Source organism: Adiantum capillus-veneris, chromosome 13, assembly GCF_014529385.1.
Source record: "Adiantum capillus-veneris isolate H3 chromosome 13, ASM1452938v2, whole genome shotgun sequence".
NCBI classification, from domain to species: Eukaryota; Viridiplantae; Streptophyta; class Polypodiopsida; order Polypodiales; family Pteridaceae; genus Adiantum; species Adiantum capillus-veneris.
The window spans coordinates 122,081,403-122,106,922 of record NC_140943.1 but is presented as its reverse complement, the minus strand read 5'-3'; the positions used below and the strand labels follow the sequence as shown (position 1 = coordinate 122,106,922).

Genomic DNA, 25,520 nt, shown 5'->3' with positions numbered 1-25,520 from the left:
GTGCTCTGGCTTTGATTTGGTTGGTTCCTACTTTGCATTCAATGATGGGTTCTTCTTTGTCATTATCCATTTCTATCATACTGACTGCGTTTATTCGTATTGCTCCTTCATTGCGTTGTTTCTGACGCAGTAGTCTTCTTTTCTCCATTCTTTCCTTCGCCTCGGCTTGCGCTTCCTCCACAATCTTTTTCTTTTTCTGGACACGCAGCTTTTCTTGATGTATTTTGAGAAGCATGTCTTGGGTTAGCGGCAAAAGATACTTTTTTACTCTGCATCCACTAATCCAATTGGGCATTTCTTCTCCGTCTAATGTAGCAAGCTTGACGGCTCCACTTGGTGATAGATCTTTAATCACCAGAGGTCCCATCCCTCGCTTTTTAAGCTTCTTAGCATGCTGTTTCAGAGTGTAAACTAGGACATAGTCCCCAACCTTAAACTCTTTAGTCCGCACATGCTTATCAAAAAATTCCTTTTGTCGCCTTTTTTGAGCGTAGATAGAAGCTACTGCTTTTAGGCGAAGCTCGTCTAGCTTTTCCAGGTCATCTATTCTATCAGAAAGCTCGTGCCCTGTCCACTCTAGATCCTTAGCCACCCTTAAGGTTGAAATCAAGAATTCTATTGGTAAGATAGCATTTAGCCCAAAAACCATGTTATATGGGGTCGTTCCTATTGATGTTTTATATGCTACCCTATATGCCCATAATGTTGAATGCAACTTCTGGTCCTAGTCAGTTCTCGACTCAGATACAATCTTCGTGGGGACCGTGCATATGGTTTTGTTTGTTGCTTCAGCTTGTCCGTTTGCTTGTGGATGATACGGGGCTGATTTCCTATGGATTACCATGAATTCATCTAGAAGGATCTCTATCACTTCATTTATAAAATGTGTGCCTCGATCACTCACAATTTCTATTGGCAATCCATATCGTACAAAGACGTATTCATATAGAAATTGTGCCGTGGTCCTGCAATCTGCTTTTTGAGTTGCCTTTGCTTCGACCCACTTTGTTAGATAGTCTGTAGCCACAACGATGTATTGTGCATGAGTCTTATATGCAGGAGGTGAAATGGGTCTGACATAATCAATCCCCCATTTTGCAAAAGCTCTTGCCCCCATCATTGGTCTAAGCGGCATATCATCTCTTTTAAGTGGTACTTTGGTCCGCTAACAGTCATCACACCGTTTAACGTATTCCTCAGCGTCCATATGTAATGTTGGCCACCATATTCCTGCGGCTAAGACAAGTTTTGTTGTCTTATCACCTGAGAAATGGCCTCCACCTACTCCTCCATGAGCTTGCTCCAGGATTATCACATACTCAGACTCTGATGCGCAAATCCTAAGCTGGTTGTCTTTACCTCTCTTATAGAGTTGATCTCCTATTAAAGAGTAATCTCTAGCTTCTGTCTCTACAGATTTCTGACGAGCTTTTGACGTTCCTTCTGGGAAAGTTCTATTTGTGAGATATTCAACAATATACTGACTCCATTCCGGAGCGATCATTATCTGATATAATGTCGAATACTCTGCTGGCGGTTTTGATGAACATACAATACATGCAGTGACATATTTATGTACGCTTTCTTTCATTCCTGGCCAATAGACTCCCAAATGTAACAAATTCCTATATGTGTTCCTTCTTGAACAATGAAATGCACATTCCTGAACATGTGCTTCGCGCAGATATATATTATATTCCTCAGGATTGATGCATAGTCGTAAAACATGATCATTTCCCAATTGATACAACCTTCCTGCAACCAATTGAAGATTCTTGGATTGCTGAATAGCAATATGTTTCCGGTTGTATTCTCTTCTATCAAAATCTCCTCCATAGGTTAATAAGCTAACGACATTTTGAGACCACTTCGGTATCATTTCTATGTTGAACAAGTACGCGTTTGGCATGTCGTCATCTACTCCTATAGGGTCTTCTCCATTCGTCAATCACGAAAGATGATCAGCTCTAAGATGTGTTTTTCCTTTCTTTACTACTACCGTGAAGTCGAATTCCAGTAAGATAATGAACCATCTCACTATTCTCCCGGTATTGCATGGTTTATTCACTAGGTAGAGCAAGGCTTGGTGATCCGTAAAAAACACAAACTTGTTGGCTAGAAGATAATGCCAAAATTTCTTCACAGCATATATCATTCCTAATCCTTCTCGCTCTGTTGTAGTGTAATTCTTCTCTGCATTGTTGAGCTGTCGACTGGCGTAACAGATAGGAAAATCCATGTTTCCTTCTTCTGGCTGAGCCAACATGCATCCTATTGCATATGCCGAAGCATCTATATGCACATGGAATATCTTCTCCCAATCTGGTGATTTCAAGACTGGAGCAGTAATGAGTGCCTCTTTCAATTTCTTGAATGATTCCTCACACTCCTCTGTCCATTCAAAGTTCACTATTAGCCTGTAAAGTGGTTGGCCTATTATAGCGTACATGTAAATGAATCATCTATAATATCCGCAATGTTCCATAAAGCTCTATACTTGTTTCGCATTGGTTGGTCTATGCATATCCACTATAACTTTTATCTTCTCTAAATCCGTGGATATTCCGTTTTGTGAGACAATATGTCCCAGAATTCTGCCCTGCCGAACCATAAACACACATTTCTCAGGATTGAGACAAATGCGATATGTCCTACATTTCTCAAATACTTTTCTTAGGTGTTCTAGATGCTCATCTCTCAGAAGAGAATGTACACATAAGTCATCCATGTATATTTCTAGAAACAACCTTAAGTATTCTTTGAAAGCATGTGTCATCAGCCTCTAGAAGGTTGCGGGAGCATTGGTTAGACCAAAAGGCATAACCCGATAAGCATAAATTCCCCACTCCGTTGCAAAAGCTGTTTTATGTTGATCTGTCGGTGCTATGGCTAGCTGGTTATATCTTAAAAAACCATCAAGAAAGGAGTATGTTGTTTTCCCTGATACACGCTCTAGAACATGATCAGTTATCGGCAGGGGATAATTGTCCCTAATTGTTGCAGCATTCACTTTCTTTAAGTTGACACACACTCGGAGTTTTCCGTTCTTCTTGGGTACCACCACAATCGGAGATACCCAATCGGTGTGTTCAATATCGTATATGAATTCAGCTTCCATTAGCTTATCTATCTCTTCTTTGATTCGCTCAGCAAACGTATCATTATATGTGTATGGTCTCTGTCTGCTAGGCTTTGCGTCTTGTTTTAGTGGGATTGTGTGTTGGCATATCGATGGGTCAACACCCTTTGAGTCCTTATAAGACCATGCAAACACGTCCCTGTACTCTCTGAGAAGACTCAAAAGTCTCTCTTCTTCGCTTGGAGACAAATCTGTGGCTATGTACACCGATCTAGGTGTCTCACCTGGAGCTGCTAAATCAACTTTTTTGCATCCTCCGGTCCGTCATAAGATTCGTTCTCCTTTCTCTCTCGAATAGGTTGGGTTAATACCACCTTCCTATCCTCTATTGTGAATTTCCTGTAGTGAGAGGGAACATCCATGTTTTCCTTGATTTTGGCGTTTTCGTCCTCTCCACTCTCAATTTCTGTCATCCAAACTTCTTTCAGAGTTTTCTTGAGCTCTCTGTACTTGTTTCTACGTTCTAACTTGGACTCCGTGTGTTCTCTGTTGCGCTTGTTCTTTTCTGATTTTTCTGTTTCAGTTTTCGTTCCATTTCTTTGAACTTGATTTCTTGAGCCTCTTTTGTCTTTTCGTAAGCTCTTTTGATCATTGCCTCTCATTCTTCCAGAAATCTTGTCCTTAACACAATCTTCCGCCTTTACTAGCATTAGGAATTGATTTTTTTCTCTTATTCTAGGCATCGGATTGGTTCTAACCCCCTTTGTTTTTCTCTTTGCTCTATAGCGTTTCTGGCGTTGTTTAGTTTGGTTCGGAAAATCATAAAATCGGACATCCGTTATAGTTTCTTCGTTTCCGCTTAAATTGTCCGTTGACTCGTTGTCTGCTTCATTTCCCCACTCTGGATGATCGGTAATGTCGTGAAACACCTCTTCTTCATCTTCCTTTTCCAGTGTATCGTTCTTTTTAGTTTCTTTTTCGAGTATAGTTCTCAACATGAAGTACGGAACCACGTCGTACCCGTCCTTGTCGCAAAATTTCGTTGTGGGACCATCCGGAATTGCACAAACATCTAGGGTTGCTAGAATGTGTGTCCATTCTAATGGTTCAAGCGTGTCCTCTGGAAAGGGTTCTCCTATATAAGTTTCATCTTCGATAGCCCTTTCTAAAACATATTCTTCTCGCCTCAGACTTCCACATTTCGAGGCTCCACACATCCATAACTCCTTGGGCTTACCTAAACAAGCTAGAAATTCGGATCCTGCCAAAGTAGCTGAATCAAACTGCTCTACCGGTGTTCGGTTTACATCTTTGTAGCTATGGTCTTTCAGGTTCACACGTGTAGTGGTTTCCATATTTCTCAGGTATATGTGATCGTAGCCCCAATCCTGGACCATTTTCAACTGTCTCATGAATGGTCTTCCCAGTATGATATCATAGTTATTCTCCTTGCCAAAATTGACAATAGCAAAAGTATGTTCGTATTCAATGCCGTAAGAAGTCACTACGACTTTCTCTAATAACCCCATAGGTTTCTACATGTGTCCATCTGCTAATTGGAGTTTCAACCTAGTCTTCCTTATTGCTGGTTTCCCCCATTTTTTCCAGATTTCTTTTGTAGCAATGGCTACCCCAGCTCCGCTGTCTAGTATTGCCATCGTGTTCACGCCTTGGAATTCAACTGGTAAGGTTGTATTCCCCTCTTCACCTTCGCAATACTCTCCGACCTTGTTTAAGGGTACAGGCTTAGCGTTCTTTTGTGGTTTGCTCAGCTCTAGTATACCCTCTTGCAGTTTCGATGTTGGGTCTTTTATCCCAAATTTCTTGAAGCATTTTCCTACAGTGGTCCACATATTTGGTCTTAGCCTCAAAAGCTCAGCTAGAGTGATAGTGCATGTCACTGGTGTTGACAAGATCTCTATCAATCCTTGCGAGTCCATGACTTTTTCTGATGAGATTCTTCGTGAGGGAAGTGCTCTAATCTCGGATTTTGCTTCATACTCTCCTAAGTATGAAGGTAAGGTATTCAGTGAATGAGGTTTGCTCTCCATTATTCTAACAGAGCCCCCATCTCCCCAGTAAGATTGCAGATCCAAGTCAACTTGAGATCCTGCCTCAAATTCCACTATGGGAGGATTCTTGATGTCCTTTTCCCAATTTGTCTGATTAGCTTGGCAACTTAGCTCGTTTGCAAAGTTTGCCTCTCTCACTTGTTTCCAAAATTCATTGTAATCCTCATCTCTTTCGTAAAACCTGTGTATGACTGGATGAAAACTCTCTATCTCCTGATCGGTTGTGTTCAATACTATGTGGTCATCCTTGTGTGTATTTTCAGGCTTTTGTGCACTAGGAGTCTTTTCAGCTACACGTGAAATGATAGTCTCTTGCTGAATTGGGTTTTCCGTTCCACAATTCATTGTTTCTCTTGGTGGTTCTAATAAGGCTTGTGCAGTCTCGATCATTCTCTGGCACATTTCAAGTCTCTGCTTTTCCAATTCCGCGTTTGGGTATGTCATCCACCTCTGTTCTTGTGTTTGGTTGTTCTTTAACCTAGCTTCGTAAGCTCTCATCAGTGCGTCCAATGGTTCGTGTACTTTGTCGACTAGCACTGATCCCCCTGAGCTTAAGCTCGTTGTCTCTTTGATACTCTTTTGTTTCGTTCTTTCCGGGCTCATCTCTCGTTTCCCGTTTTGACTCTCAAGTTTTTCTAATCTATCTTTAGTTCGCTTCAGTTCCTCAGCTAGAATAGCGTCTTCACGTTCTTTTCTCAACTTCATGCGTGCTTTTCTAGCTTTCCATGTGTTTCTCTGACTCCGCGGTCCTTGACTAACCACTTCAGTCGCTAACTTTCCATTCTCAGGTTCTCTAGTGGTTTTCTTAGCTTGAGCTCTAGTAACAACTTGCGTTGGTATCAGAGTTTCATTTTCAGACCCACTGCTGGTAGGAATAGTTTCTAGCATATTCAATGTCGTCTTTTGCACTTTTTTTGGATTCTTTGAACAATCCTCAATGAAGTGAGTAACCCCACACTCAGTGCAATAAGCGTTAATTCTAATGATTTCCGTATGTGGACAAACATTCATCAGATGGTCACCTCCACACTTGTAACAGGGTCCTAGTGCTGGTCTTGGTCCCACTTGATTCGTCCTTTGTGGATAGGATGATCTTTGTCCTGTTAACCCTCCATGAGCTATGAACATCAATGTTCTTGCGTCCAAATTGTATCTCTCTTCATCAGAAGCACTTGTAACTGTTGGTGTTCCAACATTCCCAATCATGCCCCATGGTTCTGGTTGTTTGGGTTCTTCTGGTGGGTAATACACAGTTGGAGACATGTGTGCACCAGATTCTTCATAATAGGCTTGAACAGGCACTAAGGCTTGTTCTTCCTGATTCTCTAAGGTTGGTGCATATCTAATGCCCACTGCTCTTGCTCCTGGTAAAGGTGGTTGTTGTCCCAATACCGGTTGCGGTCTTTCTATCCCCATAGGTCCTGGTACATTTCCCGTTGGGTATCGAGGTACTGGATGTACCTGAGGTGGTGCTAATTGAGCAGGAGGTGCATACTGACGCTCCCTTACATACCCTTTGTTGTAATAGCACTCCTCTGTTGGATGGTTTGTCCATTTTTGTTCAATAGCACACCATTTCAGTGGTTTTGGCAATGGTTTTTGGTATGGTGCCATCCTTTTTAGAGCATCTTCTATCATTTGCTCTACATTTGGCATGGTTGTTGTTTGAACATTCTTTTTAGTGGTAGTCTCGCTCGCTACGGAGGAAGAGCTACTGGATGCAAAATCTGTATCCGCTGACACCTCTCCATAAACCGTACAGTTATCCACTAAGTACAATGCTTCTCTCGTTACTTGCTCGAAACTTGTACAAGCTTTCAAGTGCAAGTCCTTCTTGAGAGTGTCGTTTCTCAATCCTTCAATAAAGAGAACAGATAGTCTGTCATCTTGTGGTCGTTCACGTACTGGACATCTCTCAATGTATTGTTTGAAGCGAAGTGAAGCTTCCTTCACTTTTTCGTGTTCTCCCTGTTTAAAAGCATATATTTGTGAGACCGTATTGTGCTTAATCCCTCGTTTTGAGAATTCCTCAGCAAACTCTCGTAGCAAATGGTCAATGTCATGGAATCCCCCTCTGTTCAGTGGTTGAAACCATGTCAATTCCGTACCTTCTAGAGTAAGACCAAATCCCTCGTATTGTGTATGGAAATCTGTTATCTGCTCAGCTCTTAAGACTTGCTTAAAGAGTGACACATGTGCATACGGATCTCCTGAACCACATAACTTCTTTGGCATACACTTGGCTACTTGAGATGGTCTCATACGTCTATGGTCTGCTACCAATCTCATTGCTCCTGTGTCCCGGCTAAAGCTTTCTCTAGCATCATGGACTTCATGGGTTACCCTTGTCGGTTCTCCTGCCCTGAATCTACTACTAGGAGGTAAATGTGAGGGTTCCGCTTCGAACCTTGGACCTGGAGTGGTATATGTGGGGATTGGAACTGCACTACCTCGATTCGTATCCATTGACTCTCTGGAATTTAATGATCCCATTGGTCCGGGCTTTGAGTACTGAGGTTGACTGAAAGAGTCAGTAACCTGAGTTCTTTGTCCTCCTGTTGTCATTGGGTTTTGCACTCCATTTGTTGGTGCTGGTCTTTGTGAGCTAGAAGTAACATAATACTGATGTAGTGGTCCTTCAAAGTATGTATATCCTTCTAATTCTTTCTTGCCCATTGTTGAGTATTGCCTCCCATACTTGTCGTAAGCGGCAATTTTCACTTCCGATCCCTTTGTGTAGGTAAAGACATAAAGTCTTTTTTGGTCTGTCAACTCTCTGGTGTAGGGTTCTTCACATCTATAATAGAGATCTTGCTCCCCATTATTATATTTGTATAGCCCCACATAGATGTTATCAGTGTTGATCCTTGTAGTTTCATTGTCTCTTCTTAACCTCGCATCAGGGAAGTTCATTATTGGTGCTTTCTCCTCGAGTTCTTCATCTACTTTGGCTTTGGTGCGCATCAATCCCCACTTGTCCACAATGTTAGGGTTTAGGACTACCAAATACATGGTACCCTCGTCATCTAGATATCTATCTCCGCTATAGCTCACAGGCACTAAGTCCTTGAACTCGCTAGGTCTATCTTCTATCTTTACACAATAGCGGTCCATTCCATGTTTGTAGACCTTGGCACCTTGCTCATTGTCGTACTGATATTTTATGAACAATAGCTTCATTGTGGCGGAAGGGTTTGATGATCTTGCTGCCATATTTTCTCTGTTGTTCAGGTTCAAGTGTTCCAAGTGTTCGGTGAAAATCTCGTAAGATCTCTCCGACGAAGTATCAGAAACACTTCCTTCAAAGATCGGCTCTAATGGTTGCACCCAACTTTGGTTTACACTTCCCTCGGTTGATATGACACTTGTTTGTTCCCCTTGTTTTGGTTGGTTATTCTGGAGATTCCTGCCCGATCTCAAATTCATCAATTCCCCTAAAGGACTTTAACTTTTCCGTCTCGGCAATTTGTTTTCCCAAGTTTTTGTGGTCAGAATTGATCCAAACTGATTGATACTTGGTCAATTGTTTAATCTTGTCAGTTGGACAACTTCTGTTTCATCAAGTGAGAATTTTGTTGCAGTTATGCTGAAAAAGACATTATACGCGTATGATGTCTTTTTTCACAGATTTGGACTATTTTGGTTCTGCTTACTCTCAGTAGCCCTCTTATGCTCTGTCCACTCACAAAATTCAGTTTGAACTCTGTTTGAGTAAGTTATGGCTAATTTAGGCTTTTCTTGGCAATTTTTCGCTTTTGACTTGTTTTGGGTCAATTGTGATCCAAATGGGATGAAACTTGAAATATAACCTCTAGATAGCTATTACAATGGATCTGAGAGCTCGTCTTCTTCTTTGTCTTCATTTTCTTGGATCACACTCACTTCAAAGTAAGGAACGGCATCATAACCATTTTCATCACAAAAATTTGTTGTTGGATCGTCTTGAATAACACACACATCCAAAGTAGCCAAGATGTGCTCCCATTCAAGTGGCTCTAATGCTTCCTTAGGAAAGGGTTTTGGGATGTAATTTGTATCTTCAATTTCTCTTTCTAGGATGCCTTCCTCTTGCTTTAAGCTTCGGCATTGAGAAGCTCCACACATCCACAATTCTTTAGGCTTACCCAACCATGCTGGAAGTTTTGATCCTGCTACAATAGCGAAATCAAACTCCTCCGTAGGTGTTCTCATCACATCCCTGTAACTACGGCCCTTCAGATTTATCCTTGTCATGGTTTCCATATGTCTCAGTAGATAAAGTCCCAATCTTGGACCATTTTCAAATGTCTCATGAATGGTCTTTGTAGAATGATATCATAATTCTTCTTCTTGCCGAAGTCAACAATAGAAAATGTTTGCTCATATTCAATCCCACAAGAAGTAACAACTGATTTTTCTAGCATTTTTATGGGCCTTTCCATGTGTGCGTCTAAAAGATGCAGTTTCATCCTAGTAGCCCTCATTGCTGGTTTTTTCCATTTTTTCCAGACCTCTTTTGTTGCGATGGCAACACCTGCTCCACTGTCAAGGATTGCCATGGTTTTTACACCTTGGAATTCCATGAGAAGAGTGGTGTTCCCATATTCTCCCTCATAATACTCTCCGACCTTGTTTAACGACACTGGTCTAGTATTTAGCTGAGGCATTTCTAGCTCTCTAATCCCTTCCTCGATTTGAGTCATTGGTTTTTTGACACCAAATTTCTCTAGGCATTTTCCCACAATAGCCGACATGTTTGGTCGTATTTTGAGCAACTCGGATAACGTTATATTACAGTTGATTGGTGTTGACAAAATGTCTATCAACCCTTTTGAATTGATGACCTTGTTGGGAGATAGTCTCCGTGATGGAACTGTAGCAACATCTGACTTGGCCTCATATTCTCTCGTATAGGGTGGTAGTGTTCTTAGCAAATGGGGTTGACTATCCATAGACTGTACAAATCCTTTGTCTCCCGAATACGACTCCACTTCTAGATTCATTTGAGATCCACTCTCAGTTTCCTCTATTGGTGGAAGAGACACTTCTCTTTCATCACCCGTCTGGTTTACTCATCTACTTATCTCACTTGTTTCATTGGCCTCTCTGACTTGTTTCCACAATTCGTTAAGACCATCTATTTCTTTAGAGCTGTCAGATATAGCTATGTGAAATCCCTTGGAAGAGTTATTCGTGGTATTCAACACTATCCTTGTTAGCCTTGCGTATTCTTTCAATAAAGTGTTATTGAACCTTAGTAGTTTTACTTTCAGTTTGTAATTAAGAAAGAGCTTTGTGCCTCTTCATTCTTCCTAGTAGTTAGCCTCGCACCTGATGGTAGCGCATTGTATGAGAGAAGGGTGATGAATGCAAGGCTATGGCTATGAAGATTCTATGCTTCTCTGTGTATTCTGTCTTCATTTTCCTTCAATTCCTTGATTCTGTTCTGAACCTGTTCAAGTACTGAAATTGTTCTGACTCTATGAGATGATGATGTAATGCTTTAATGGTTAATTTAGTTGTTATTCCCACTCCCCTATGCCTCAATAACACTTGGTAATCCTGCTAATTGTGGAGAAAACTTTGATCAAAGCCTTAATGGGCAATGGGGTCTAGTTGGGGCATATGGGGTTGTGAACCTGAAGATTTCCTACAAGCATTCTCTAAATGGAAGTTAGAGGAGGAGAAACAGGGAGATTACAACCTGATTTTCCTTCAAGAGTATTTTCCCAAATTGCCTGGTGATTTAAAGATTCATGTTGTTTCCAAGGTTTTTCAGTTTTACAAAGCATAGTTTTTGCCTTTTGGATTAGTGAATGGTCCAATCAGTTTGGTTAACTGCACTAGTAGACAACTCAGAATTTTCCTCAAGATCACAACTAGAAGGAGACATGTATGAGTGATTCACGGGATAAACCACCAAAACTCTCCTATGGCACTAGGTTCCAGAGAAGAAGATATGAATCATGGCTGGAATCTCAACTTTAGAGATCAAGGGGTCATGTAGAAGAAGAAATTCCTGAAGTAGGAGCAGTTACAGGTTTGCCACCAATTTGTGAAGGAGCAGGACCTGAAGAGACCATCAACACAAGTGGAGACCAACAACAGGAGGAAGGGGAAACATCTTCACCTCGGTCAATAGTGCAGGGAAGCAACCCAACTCCTGAAAGAGTCATCCATCAATTAGTTGGCATTCAGGCAGTCCAGTAGCTTTTGAGGGCAAGGAGGCAACTACAATTTCCTAAACCACCACTTTTACCATTGTTGAACTTCAACCCTTTGGGGGGTCCACCAATTCAACAAGTACCCATTATGGCACAACCACCACTCAACCCCAAAGTAGGGGGCAACTAAATTTAGTGGGAAAGACTCCTAGGATGCTGACAGTCATGTGGGACAGTTTGAGACAAGATGGTTTGCTAGTGGGTATGATGTCCTTTATAATGATGCTATCAAAAAGGAGCATTTTGCAGCAACATTACAGGGAAAAGCCATGTCTTGGTTCATGTAGTATGCTATTGCTGCATTCCTTGATTATGATAACTTAAATATCATATTTTTGGCCAGGTTCAGAGTAGAGAAAACCCCTGAAGATGTTCTGAGGAAAATAAAAAATATAAAGCAAAAGGATTTGTTGGTGGAAGACTATACCCAACAATTTAGGAACTTGATGAACAGGTTGCAAACCAATCAAAGAACCTCTTGGGAACAATTGGGTGACTATTTCTGTAGAGGTTTGAGGGAACAATTGAAGAGTGCCATTGCAGGTCATGCTCCTCTTACCCAACCTCAAGATTTTGGAAACATTGTGGATGCATCCATGAGAGCTGAACAAAGATATGGCACCAGTGAACAAAAGAAGAGTAAGAAGAAGAAGTCCCAACAGGACTCTGATTCAGAAAATGAGGATTCAGATCCATATTCAAATGGTGATGAAGAAATAGATTCAGATTCTGATCAGGAAACAGATTCTAAGGATGAAGAAAAGGACACATGGAGTGCCAAGAAGAAGAAGAAGAAGAAGAAGAAGAAGTCCAAGAAGAAAGGATCAAAGTCAAAGAAACACAAAAGCAAAGGCAAAGCCCAGCATGGTAAGTCTGAATCTAAGGAACCCAATGATATCAGTAAATAGATTTTGGATAAATTGAAGGAGATGCAACCACAATCATTTTCTAGTCCTGCCAGATCACCATTTTGTCAGGTATGCCAAAGACCTGGACATGAGTATGATATTTGCTATTATAACCCCAATTTTAGAGGAAGAAGACCAGCACACATTTTAGCAAAGATGGAATCAGGTGCTAATGTGGTTGCACCACAACTCTTCTGGGGTAGATTTCAGAATTCAAATAAACAAAGGCAATTCCAACAAGGGAGTTGGCAAAATGGGCCAAGGTTTTAGCAAACCACCAATCCAATGCAACCATGTAGCTATTGTGGTACAATGGGACACAGGCAAAGATCTGCATGTGAGCTATGGTGTAAGCATAGGAATGAGAGAGGTATTCCAATTGTGAATTTTAATTCCCCAAATGCAGGTGCTAGTTCTTCCAATGATGGTAGAATGAAGTCACCCGCTCAGGTAAATGTAGTGTTTTTGGAAGAGATTGACACTTCAGATGAAAAACAGGGCAATCAATTATTAGAACCTGACAATAGACTGTTCACTAAGGAGACAGGAGGAAAGTTATCCAAACCAAATACTGATTCTATACACTTTTCTCAGTGTGATTGCTCTCATTGTATTCAAATTGAGGACGTGTTTGAGAAACCACAGGAAGTGCAAACTTTAGCCATCACACGATCCAAGGGAAAGTTGCGACTACAGGAAAAGGAGCAAGGAAAAGATGCTGAGGACCCTATTGATTGGAGAGCTCATGAGAAAATCAAGAGAGGAGTCTTACAAGAGATCCAATCTAATAAAAACCTGACAAAGCAGTAGATTTTTGGCCCACAGATCCAGTTCAAAAAATCTGGGAGAAGATGAGCAGTAAGCAGTTAGATTCTGCATCACTGCCAAATTCCTTGAAACCTGATAATTTAGTGCAATCTTCTACCAAGGGGTTATCTGATGACCTTTTTGAAGCTCTTATGGATGCCCCAATTTCAATCAAAGTGGGACAGCTCTTGAAACTGGTCCCTGACTTCAGTCTGGTGTTCCTCAAGAAACTGACAGATGAAGCTAAAGGAAAGAAATTACCACAACAAGAAATGGGACATATCCATCTAGCACATATTGATTCTGGAGATGTAGCACTAGTGGATGCAACCAAAGTTCCAGTGATCAACATTTCCATTGGGAAGGTGTACTTGTCAGATGTGTTAGTGGATGGAGGTTCAGGAGTTAACATTCTTCCGGAATCAGTGTGTAAGAAATTAAAATCAACCAATTGGGAACCTGCACCATTTTAAGTGAAAATGGCAGATCAGAGGAGAGTGCAACCTTTGGGGATTCTTAGGAATCAAACCATAAGTGTTGCAGGATTAATTTTCATTGTGAACTTTGTGATTCTCCGACTCGAAGGAACAACTTGTTCCTACCCAATGATCCTGGGAAGACCATGGTTAAGAGCAGCTAAAGTCAAGCAACTTTGGGGTGCAGACACCATTGTGATCAAACAGGGCAAGAAGAAGGTTAGGATGCAGATGATACCCAGGAAAACAATTCCACCAGGTTTTAGACCTTTGTATGCAGAAGGCATTAATATGGGGGATGCGCGCAATTGAAGAAGATGAGGAAGAAGAGTTTCTTCAAAGGAATCAGACAGTTATTCCTATTTTTGAGGTTGATGTTCAAAAAATTGCAGACACAATTCAGAATCAGGACCAGTCACCTAATCCAAAATTGATAAACATGAGAAATGTTTCAGGGATTTCAGCTTCCAACAAAAATTCACAAGAGGAGCAGGAAGCATTAGAAGGAATTAAACAAGCAGAGCAGATATTTGATGAGCAAATGGTAAAGAGCTCAAGAGTTAGGGAAGATGATTTGGAAGACATGAACCTGGGAGAGGACAGAGACCCCAGAATAGTTAAAGTGTCCACTGAATTGGACCTGAGCTTCAAAGATTCATTGAAAACCTTGTTAAAGGAGTTTAAAGATGTTTTTGCTTGGTCTTACACTGATATGAAGGGAGCAGACCCAACAATGTGTCAGCATAGGATCAATTTGAAAATTGATGCAGTTCCAGTTAAGCAATAGAGGTATAGAATGAACCCCAATATTGCAAAACAGGTGAAGGAGGGGATTGATAAACTTCTAGAAGTAGGTTTCATTTATCCAGTGGATAAAGTAATTTGGTTGTCACCCATTGTGGTGGTGCCAAAAAAGAATGGCAAGATCAGAATTTGTGTGGATTACAGGAAACTGAATGCTGCCACCATATGGTTACTGCTCCATTCCCATTACCTTACTCTGACACAATGTTGGATGCAGTTGCAGGGAAGGATATTTACAGCTTCTTGGATGGATTTAGTGGATAAAATCAGGCCGGTATGGCTTTGGAAGACATGGATAAAACAACATTCATAACAGAATGGGGAGTCTATGCTTCCACAGTTATGAACTTTGGCCTTAAAAATGCACCACCAACATTTCAGAAATGGGTGATGGAAGTTTTTACTCCTTACCTGACAACATTTATGAAGGTTTTTTTGGATGATTTCAGTGTGTCATGAAGTAAAATTGAACATTTGCATCATTTGAGATTATGTTTTCAGAAATGCAGGGAGGCCAGGATGTCACTCAACCCGGCAAAATGTGCATTTGCAGTGAAAAGGGGTATTTTTCTGGGACACATCATTAGTAAAGAGGGCATTGCCATTGATCCCAAGAAGGTGGAAACAATTTTGAAAGCACATGCTCCTAAAACTGTTAAGCAACTGTTGAGGTTCGTTGGACAGGTTAAATGGCACACTAGGTTTCTTAGATATCTGGCTCATGTGTGTTTACCCTTGACATACTTAACAAAAAATAATGTGGAGTTTGCATGGAAAGAAGAGCAGGAAAGGGCTTTTACATTGTTGAACAAAATGTTAGTAATTGCCCCTATCTTGATTCCTCTCAACTGGAAAAAACCATTCCACTTGTTTGTGGATGCCTCTCATTCAGCTATTGGTGCAGTCTTGATGCAGTAAGTTGAGAAGGGTTGGTTCAAACCAATCTATTATGCAAGCAGGGTGTTATCTTCTACAGAGAGGAACTATTCAGTAACTGAAAGGGAATACTTCGGGATGATCTTTGGACTTCAGAAGTTCAGGAATTATTTGCTAGCTAATCAGGTGACAATTCATGTAGATCATCTAGCTTTGGTCTACTTGGTAAATAAACCTCATTTGTCAGGGAGACTGGCTAGATGGGTATTGTTGATGCAGGAGTTTGATTATTCAGTCATTCATAAACCAGGCCAATAACAGGTTATTGCAGATTACCTAAGAAGATTGGCTGCATGTGAAGTTCCCAATGAGGAAATTGATGAATTAGCTGATGCAAACCTGTTTTCACTTCAGGTCATTCAAGACAAAGATTCATGGTATGCATATATGTTATACTTTCTTCTTGACGGTGTTTTACCTAGACAGATGGTGGTTACCCAGAGGAAGAAACTTGCATGGCAAAGCAGGTCCTTCACAGTAATTATGGGAGTCTTGTACAAAAAGGGAAATGATCAGATACTCAGAAGATGTGTTGAGCAGTTTGAACAACATGCAATTTTAAATGAAGCCCATTCAGGTGATGCAGGTGGTCACTTTTCAGGAGAGATTACTGCAAAAGAAAATATTACAAGAAAGTTTGTGGTGGCCATCAATTTTTAAGGATTCCCATGAGTTTGTGAAGTCCTGTTTAACTTGTCAGAGGGATGATAGACCTCTCAATGCTGATAGAATGCCTTTACAGCCTATTCTACCACTTGAACCTTTTCGGAAGTGGGGATTAGACTTTGTGGACCTTGTGAAGCCAACATCAAAATTTACAGGTAATAAGTATATTCTTGTGGCAACAAATTACTGTACCAAGTGGGTAGAAGCACATGCAATGAAGGATAACAAGGCAGAGAGTGTGGCCAAGTTCCTTTACAGAAACATAATGACCAGGTTTGGATGTCCAGTTGTATTAGTTCAAATCAGGGTGGACATTTCATCAATAAAGTAATCAAGAAGCTTACTAAATATCACCTGATTATCCACAAGAAGTCCACAATTTACTATCCACAAGCTAATGGTCAGGTAGAGTCTACCAACAAAACTCTAGTGAGGATCCTGAGGAGAATTGTTTCAAAAAACAAGAAGGATTGGGATACCAAACTAGATTTAGCATTGTGGGCATTCAGGACAGCATTTAAAGTTAGCACAGGGATGACACCATTTAAGATGGTGTATGGTATGGAAGCCATAGTCCCTATGGAGTTTGTTGTTCCAAGTTTGAGGATTTCCCTTCAGTATAAATTGTCAAGAGATGAGTCTTCAGTTTGCAAGCAGGAACAATTACTGAAATTAGAGGAGAGCAGAACTCAGGCAGCATATATCACTGGAGCAATTCAGAGAAGAAGACAAGCTTGGGTGGACAGGAACATTAAGTACAAATCCATTGCATAAGGTGATTGAATACTTATGTACAACAGAAGACTTGGCAAAAGACTTGGTAAGCTCAAGTTAAGGTACTTGGGGCCTTTTCAGATAGCAGAAGAAATAGGAGATTCAACATTTTTGCTGGCAGATGAGCAGGGCAAAATTTTCCCAAAGGCAAAGGCTGAAACCCTTTGTGGGTGTGAATCATCTCCTAGAGAGTAAAAATAATCATGGTTTAGCACATGGAATATTTTTCGTAGAGATTGGTGACGTGGATGTCAAAATGTCATGTTGGGTGAGTTCCAAATTTACTTTTAAACATTACCTGGATGTTTATACTTGGCAACACACCAAATCTTTCTCCTACGCGCATTTTCTGCACCTCTTCTGCTGCGTTTTCTTAAACTTCCTAGCCATGTTGAAGAAGCCACTCACTGTTGATATCTCCTTTGCTATCCCTACTCAAGAATCTAAAGAGCACACTGGTCCAGGGACGTGGCGATCAGCAAGGAAAGCTTTGCACGGAGCTCAGGCTATTGCGGCTGAGGATGTTGTAATTGATGAAGAACTCTCAACACCATTGGAAGCATCTCCATTGGCAGTGGACACTGGTCCAGTTAACTACAGCTTCTTAGAGATGAAACAAGAGCTTGACTTGTCTTTGTTGGAACATCAGGAGTGGTTACAGAGGATTAACCTTCTTCAGTTTGCCACGCTTCCATGGAAACACTGGAGGAACAATGATTCTCTTATGACCTTGCTCAGTCATGTACAGGACACTAAGGGGAATATTTTTGGTAATTACTGACTGAGGCCTGAATTGATCTCTACAGTTTTTAATCTTCATTTGGAGGAAGACAATTCAGTTGGCAGAGCTTCTGAGGCCCTGATGAACAAAGAATTTGGTCCGGCTCAGGGTGAGAGAGGATATTATCCCATCAGCAAACTTCAGAATCCTTTCAGATTTCAACAACTGAAATGGTTTTTAGAGAAGGTATGTGCTCTTGTAAAGCTGGAATATATTTCAAAGGAGAATTTTGCACTCTTGCATGCTACAGAGTGTGGAAGAATAATTGGTTGGGAAAATTTACTTTTTCAAAGGCTTAGTTCATAACTTTTTCAGAAGAAAAAGAGGAAGGATAGGTCTACCTAGATTGGAGCATTCTTGATTGCTTTACAAATCCATGCAATGAGTATGACAACCTTAGGTACATTATCTCCAAAAGTTTCTGTACTTGGAGGTCATCTTGAGGGAAACAAAGACAATGAAGCAGGCAGTCCTCAGGCAGAGAACAGAAAGAAGAAGCTAGCAGATCCTCAGGAGCAGGATAGGAAATCTACCCCAATAGAACAGGAGGAGGAAGATCTATGGAGAAATTTGGGAGATCAGTTTGAAACCGATCTGGATTCTTTCATTGAAACTCCCAAGCCTGCATTGAAAGCTAATGCTACTACAATGTTTTCCCCTAAGTCTTCTTTGAAACTCAAAAGAAAGAATTTTAGTAGCCCAGTAGCAGAGGTCAAAACAGTCTTGCAAGAGGGAGTACAATTTGGTAAATTTGATGAACAAATTGGAATTTTTGATGTTTATAAAGCTCTTGATCTGGTGAGAAACTTTGCATCACAGTCACAACTCAACATTTCAGTATTGCAGAGGGAAAAATTTCAGTTGCAAACTCAGGTGGTACGGTTACAAAATGTTTCAAAGAGGAGTGAAGAAGATAGCAGGTTGATTGAGGAACATGAGGGAATCATTCATGAACTCAGAGATGATTTAGCTACTGCTAAAAACTCTATTGACTTCTACAGATCACAACTGGAGAGAAAGGAGAAATCTTTAGAACATATTCAAATTTGGAAAGAGTAGTGGATGTCTTGTTTGAATACTTAATTGGAAGTCTTAGCTCAGGACTATTCCAAACTGCAGTCAGAGAATAGTGTACTCTTGAGTAGAGTCCAAGATTGTCAAGAGCTAGAAGCAAAGATCAGGGATACGTCTGAGGAGGACCTAGAATTGAATGGCTGGTACCTCTTACCACTTGATGTAGAAATTTTGAAGAATGAAGTCAAACAGCAGGGTGACCAACTGTGGTTAGAATTGAGAAGAAAAATGTTTTCCATGGTGAATATTCCCTATCAAAGTTATGCAAAGGAGGAGCAAAATGAAGATTATGTTCTTTTGCAAAAGCAATTTGATGACTTGAAGGAGGATTTTGAGCAGTTGAAGATGCAGCAGAGTTCAAAATTTACCTAGGGATGTAAAACTGAAGAGGTGGAGGTTGTACCGGCCTCACCATTCCATGTGTTTCTCTTATCTTCTCTCGCTTTGAAGGGCAGTACTCGCTTTGGTTGTTATAATACATCTTAGTTGGTACTAGTGCTTGTTTGTTAGATGCTTCCATCATCTAGTATATCTCATGTCTATAGGCATTCTAGCACCTGGCAATGTAGGTTGTTGTCCTAAGACAAGCTGTGGCCTTGAAACTCCTGCTGGTCCTGGCACATTTTCCATAGAGTATCTAGGTGGAGGAGGTGCTACTGGAATAGGTTGTACATACCTCTCCCTAGAATATTCCATGCCATAGTAACACTCTTCTCTCGTATGGTTTGTCCATTTTCTCTCAATTTTGCACCACTTAAGCTCCCTAAGATCATATTTACAAGAGGAGCTAACCTCTTGAACATTTTGTTGATAAAATTTTTTGATCGCTAGGTGCCGCTGGTTTTGCAATGGACTCACTCATCTGTGAATCACTGTGCTGAGAGGATGTGTCGTCCTCTTGAATCTTACAATCGTTTTCTTTATATTTCTCACAGTTCTCCACCAGATAAAGAGTTTCTTTGATTAATTGTTTAGCGTCAGGCTCCTTATCATATGAAAATCCTTCTGAAGACCCGCATGTCTCATTCCCTGGATAAATATCAACATTAACCGTGCTTGCGTAGGAAGTTTTGATATCGTGACGCTCTACGTCTACAATGTGAAGCTTGACAGAACACGAGCTTTTAGGCATTATTATCACCCAGACGGATTACTGATTGCCATACCTTAGAGTATATTTCTTGTGGGGTTGTGCTCCAAAAATTCATGGTTGATACATATGTCTACTGCAATGTACTTTAGAAGCACTAAGTGCGGCCAGCATAGCGATGGCAAGGATACTTCGGTCGATATGTGATCAAAGATTCTTTGATTGATATGTAAACCAAAGATGTGCTATGTGATGTTTAAGTTCTCAAGTATTCCAATGTACTCATGTATTTCAAAGAAGCTTAAAATGTGTTTGAGGAGATTTTTGCCCATTGGTATCAGTTTGGCGGCATGGCTTAGCAAAGCCTGGAGCTACTGGATACGAAGGGACGACTTCTCTTCAAAGCATTCACCTACACGTTGTTTGGAAACAAGAAAACTGGAACACCTCTATAGCAATGTCACCCAAGAGCGTTGAAAGAGCACTACAAGAACACCAAAAGCTTTGGGAAACCCCTTTGAAACACCACAAATCCAACAAGAGTAGTCCCCTTGGGAATTTATTGGCCGTCGCCCACCCAAGAGACTATGTCACAAAGAAGGAAGAAACCTGTTTAGGCACGGGATTATGGACGTCGCCTACCAATGCTCTTGAAAAAAAGCTTTCCACTTCATCAAAAATCACTTTAAAACTCCCCCTTCAAAGCATACATCACCCACAAGACGTATGGGTTTCCACAATTCAGCCTACATAGTTTTGCCCCAAAGCTGCCATACATTGTAGGCTGTAGAGAACAGACCATAACTCCAAAACCCCAAGTCCAAAATACATGATTTCAAACTTCAAAAAATCTCTACAAACTCTGCAACAAAGTGCTGAAATCATTCAAATCAAACCCACACACAACTATGTGCAAAATCAACACAAACAGGATGCTGTAGTAGGAAGACTAGGTGTAGAGAGAGCTAGTCGAGGGCAAAAACTGCATCCAAAGTCATCAAGAAGCTAGAACGAGCTCAAACCTGAAAAATTTTGGAGTTTGGCTGATATTTTTTAAGTTTTTACATGAGTTTAATCTATATACAATTCTCCCTTCAAAATACTCACTCATGGGCACTTATAGTAGCCCGACAGTTGGCGCTAGACTAGCGACTTGCAGTGCATGTACATGTGCTTGCTAAAGCAAGATAAAAACCCCACAAAAAGAAATCCCACACACACTTTTGACATTGGTCTTCATGGCCATATGTACAAATTTACAGAAATTGGGTTCTCAAAATGCACGCAACAATGTGTGCCTTGAATGTGGAGATCGGCAATATTTTAACCGACGTTCATGAACAGTGTGAACAGCTGTTAAATTAATAAGAAGAAAAATGTTTTTTAAGAGAATTTTTTCATAAGGTTAAAATAGAGCTTACGAGCACTTTATAAAGAAAATAAAGGTCACCGTCGAGCACAGAGAAAAAATAACGTGGAGCAGCAAAAGAGTCGTCGAGCAGCAGGAGGACGAGATGACGAGGGTTGATTGTGGCAAAGCCAGCATGAAAGGGAGGAGTTGGAGCCGAGTGCTAGTTGAAGGAATTGAAGAGTTGTATATAGCTGCTGTTGAAGTGGAGATTAGGTAGGACAAGAGCGAGAAGAAAAAGCACTAGGAGTGGATGCAAGCCGCAACAACTAGGTGGAGAGGGCCGAGTTGTAGTGTGGTAAAGACGAGCCTAGAGCAACGTCGGGGTTGCCTTTTTTTTTTTACGAGGACGACCAGGGGAGCGTCGCCTGTTGAAAGTGAAGCTAAGGTGGATGATGGAAAAGAACTACCATTGCTTGGAGACATGTAGAGCAGAATGAGCTAGAGAGGAGAGAGAGAGAGAGAGAGAGAGAGATCAATATGACACAGAGAAAAATACCATGCTATACTTAATGATACTTCCTTTGTAAAAAACTTACAATATATAGCAAAAGTTGTGCCATGCAAACTGCTTCTCTTAACTGGATGCCGGGGAAGATTCCCATGGGTTGATGCCACTGAACTTGAGCTTGAAACCTAACAATCCCCCCCTCAAGCCCGAACTAGACAGACCCTCTCATGATACCTCGAGTTTTTGGTGTACTCTTCAACTGTAAGTTTTAGGTTCTCTCACAACCAAGGATTTTTGGTGTATCCATAACCTGGTGCTATGATAATAACCCCCCTTGAACAGATAGGGTGTAGGTCAAAAAATTAGCTACCAAAAAATCGAGTTTTTGGTTCACTTCCAAACCTTTGGTTTAAGGTGTACCCAGTAACCTCATGAGAAGCAGGACAAAAAATGGGTTGAGAAAAAATATTTTTGGGAGGTCTTACCACTTATGGGTGGCAGTGTCTATAACAAGTACAAATTGTTTATTTTGGCTGTATTTGACATATGATAAAGTAGAAGAGCTTTCACTAATAAAGTGTATAATTGTTTTGACAACTGACAAAAGATTACAAATCTGTGACAACATAAAGACAAACCGGTACTAGAGAACATCACTCTTTGATATTGCTTCAGCAAATTCAAGCAAAAACTGACATCTGTTCTCCAGACAGCTTCCACGATGCACGGTCCATCTGCACATTGTGAATCCACTTCATCCCAGCCACAACTTGATTGTACTGGCCAACCACTAGCAAGCATATGCAACCTATCAAAATAGTGCTTCACCATAGCCTCAACTATCAAGAGTGTATCAATTGATTCGTCCAAAACATTGTCTTCATACCCTTCGGCAAACTCTGATACCCAAATGTCTGATACACGTGAGTCAAAAACCTAAAGTAGGGGAGATTTTCTTTCTTTGCTTGGATTTTGTTGGCATGATTGCACTGCAAGGAAACTCATCTATAAAAGCAACCATAGATTTTGGCATGGTACACATGGATGAGGCCAAGCGTGAATCGGCTCTTGCTTAAGGCCAAGAGCTCAAAATAGGAGAGGGCCCTTCACGAATAGTATGAAAATGAACAAAAGAAATATGGCGGATGCTCTGTAGGCAGCGTCAACAACAAGAAGAACTTCTTTTGTTTTTGTAGACAACAGTGCCATAGTTGGAGTTCGTCACAGTGTTGAAAAACTCATGTCAAGCTAGGTTGCTTTTGTAGAGCTTGATTGTGATTGGTTTTGGGCAATTCAATGATTTCTTCTTCTCCTCCATAAACGTTTGCTCCTGCACAGAGACTTTGCCTTGCACTCGTGCTTGCTTGCTCTCGCATACGCTTGAATCTCCTCGTGCTGCTTTCGCTCCGCTGCACTGGTCTTCTTGCGTTGCTGCTATTGACAAAGCCTGGGCTCATCTAATTTTCTTTTGATTTTTTTTCGGGCCAATGCTGTAAATCTGCACCTTGTTGATTGCCCTCTAGTTGGAGATGAAGGAAAAATGGGGCGTGGTTACTGTGTCAAGGGTTGATTTTCAAGCCAGGTGACCATTATAATGCAGATGTTGCTCGTGTTGCACGTCGACAATATTCCTCTCTCCTCTACAAACGGTGGTTCTTGCGAGGCTCTTCGAGTGCAGGCCCTCATGGCTCTGATACCAGGTGTTGAGAGTGAAGCTAAGGTGGATGATGGAGAAGAACTTCCATGGCTTGGAGGCGTGTAGAGAAGAACGAGAGAGAGAGGAGAGAGAGAGAGATCAGTACGACATAGAAAAAAATACCACGCTATACTTAATGATATTTCCTTTGTAAAAAACTTACAATATATAGCAAAAGTTGTGCCATGCAAAGTGCTTCTCTTAACTGCATGCCGGGGAAGATGTTCTCACGGGCTGATTCCACTAAACTCGGGCTTGAAACCTAACATCGACTGCATCTGCACAAGAGAGCCGTCAGTGAGCCGAGAAGAGGGTCGAGGAGGAGCGCCGTCAGAGAAGCAGGTAAGGAGGCACCGTCGAGCAACAGGAGGGAGGTGCAGCCTGCAGTGCATATTTGGGAAGGAGTAGCTTAAGGTGTTTTTGAGGTTGTTAACGAGCATAGAGTGACAAGCACAAGCAACATGCAGAGGACGTGGAGCAAGATTTTGTGACAAGGGCTCAACCGGGATGATGACAGTTTGCAAGTTTGGCAAGTGGTCGAGACGAGCAAGAAGGCGGACTTGGTTGGAGTCGATGAGCTGCCAAGGCTTGGAGGAGCACATCTGTAGAGAAGCATGCAGTATATTTGATGAACCATAGTGTCTATAGAGTCAGATTGAGGACGAGCAGAGATATATATATTTTTTATTTTGTTGAAGTCATTAAAAGATTTTCTTTAAAAATTCAAAGGGCGGTTTCTACACCGGTTCACAACTTTACAAGTAAATTTAGAAGCAACTAAAGGGGTTTTAAAAAAAAAGCATTCGGCAGTTATGTCGATGGAGAAGCAGATCTTTAGCAGTTTTTAGAGGTTTTTTTGAGTTCAAAGAAGACTGAAGCAAGTGACGACAAAGTGAGTGCTCATGAAGGTGGTCGAGAAGAGCAAGGGAAGGGAACTGAAGCAAGTAAGGCTTGGTGTTCATGCCTCCACTCAAGATCTTGACAGCTTCAAGAGCACAGTGGGCCTATTGCAAAGGTCAAGTCTTTTTATTCAGCTTTTGAGTTCATTAGTATAATTTAATGTTTCTAAGGTGTCTCTTGTATCAAATTATGTTGTGTTGTGCATCTCTCTCTCGCCGTTTCCCACAGCAAGCACCCCGATGCTAATCTGGCTCAACTCGCGAACATAAAATCCCCCGACATCTTTGGTGAACCCGACGCAATGCGAGCCGGGGTGGGAAATTTTCGTAGAGAGGATGACGACGACATGTCAAGTAGAAATGATGCAGTAGATGATGCAACTCTTTGATGCTTTCTTGCAGCAGTAGCAGCAACATCAGGTTACTTATGAGCAACTTGGTTTTGACCAAGAAGATTTTTTACAAGGATTTGCTCAACCGGATGAAGCCGAGATGAAGCAAACAAGAATTGATGAAGCGGTGAAAGAAGCATTGGATAAAGTCTATGCCGAAAGAGGTATTTTTCATGGCTACGATAATGATGGATATCTTGCATGCTATAGGTCAGAGATGGAGCTTATGGGTATTCCAACTAAGCATATGATCAAGGTGTTTGACCGGTTAGAAGATCCAGAATTACGTGAACAAATACAGGAGCTGATTGATATGTATGCAGATAATTGGAAAATTTTTAAGAAAGCAATTGTATAGGTGGGTGACCAACACATAGCCCTGGAAATAGAGCAGATGAATCAACAAAAGCAGGTTACTTTCAGTAAAGGTGATGGAGATCAATTGCAGACAATCAGCTATGATGAATTTTGGGAGCAAATTCATGCAAGAAGTAAAGTTAAAGCAGATGCAACTTTGCAAGTACCAAATTTCATTAGAGGATCATGCTTCAAGCAATCTAACACAGGTAAATAATGAATTTCAGACTAAAGTCATTGATGAAAAATTTTCAGAGCTTGCTCATATGTTAGTTGCCTCTATCATCGATTTTTGTGAATAATTAGACAAAGGTGAAACTTTTTTTGTCAGTGTTCCACATGCTAGTAATCTTTGCAGCATGGATTGTTCTCAAGAAGTACTAGATGATCCTTTACAACCTCTTAGTACAATGGAAGTATGTGAGGCCCAACAAAACAACAGGTTTCTTCAAGATGATTGCATAGATAAAGTCATTTATATTGTAACAAATGAAGTGAAAGAAATCATGGAGTCAATAGAGGATGTGCATGAGGGTATACACGAGTCTATAATTGCTACTGATGATATGTTAACAGGTGTTGATATCACAGAGCAAGATGAAGATGGGAATAGTGATGCTTCCTTGTCAAGGTCGAGAGAAGAGGAT

The 25,520-nt window shown here is 41.0% G+C and overlaps 1 protein-coding gene across 1 annotated transcript; it reads left to right on the top strand.

The window, feature by feature from the left end:
• Window positions 1-14,625: 14,625 nt before the first annotated feature.
• Window positions 14,626-16,920, top strand: LOC147444783 (uncharacterized). The gene is made up of 7 exons (XM_086528143.1): window positions 14,626-14,778; window positions 14,851-15,020; window positions 15,309-15,450; window positions 15,547-15,927; window positions 15,986-16,224; window positions 16,461-16,689; window positions 16,807-16,920. The coding sequence occupies exons 1-7, from the start codon at window positions 14,626-14,628 to the stop codon at window positions 16,918-16,920; spliced, it is 1,428 nt and encodes a 475-aa protein (XP_086384269.1).
• The last annotated feature ends 8,600 nt before the right edge of the window (window positions 16,921-25,520 follow it).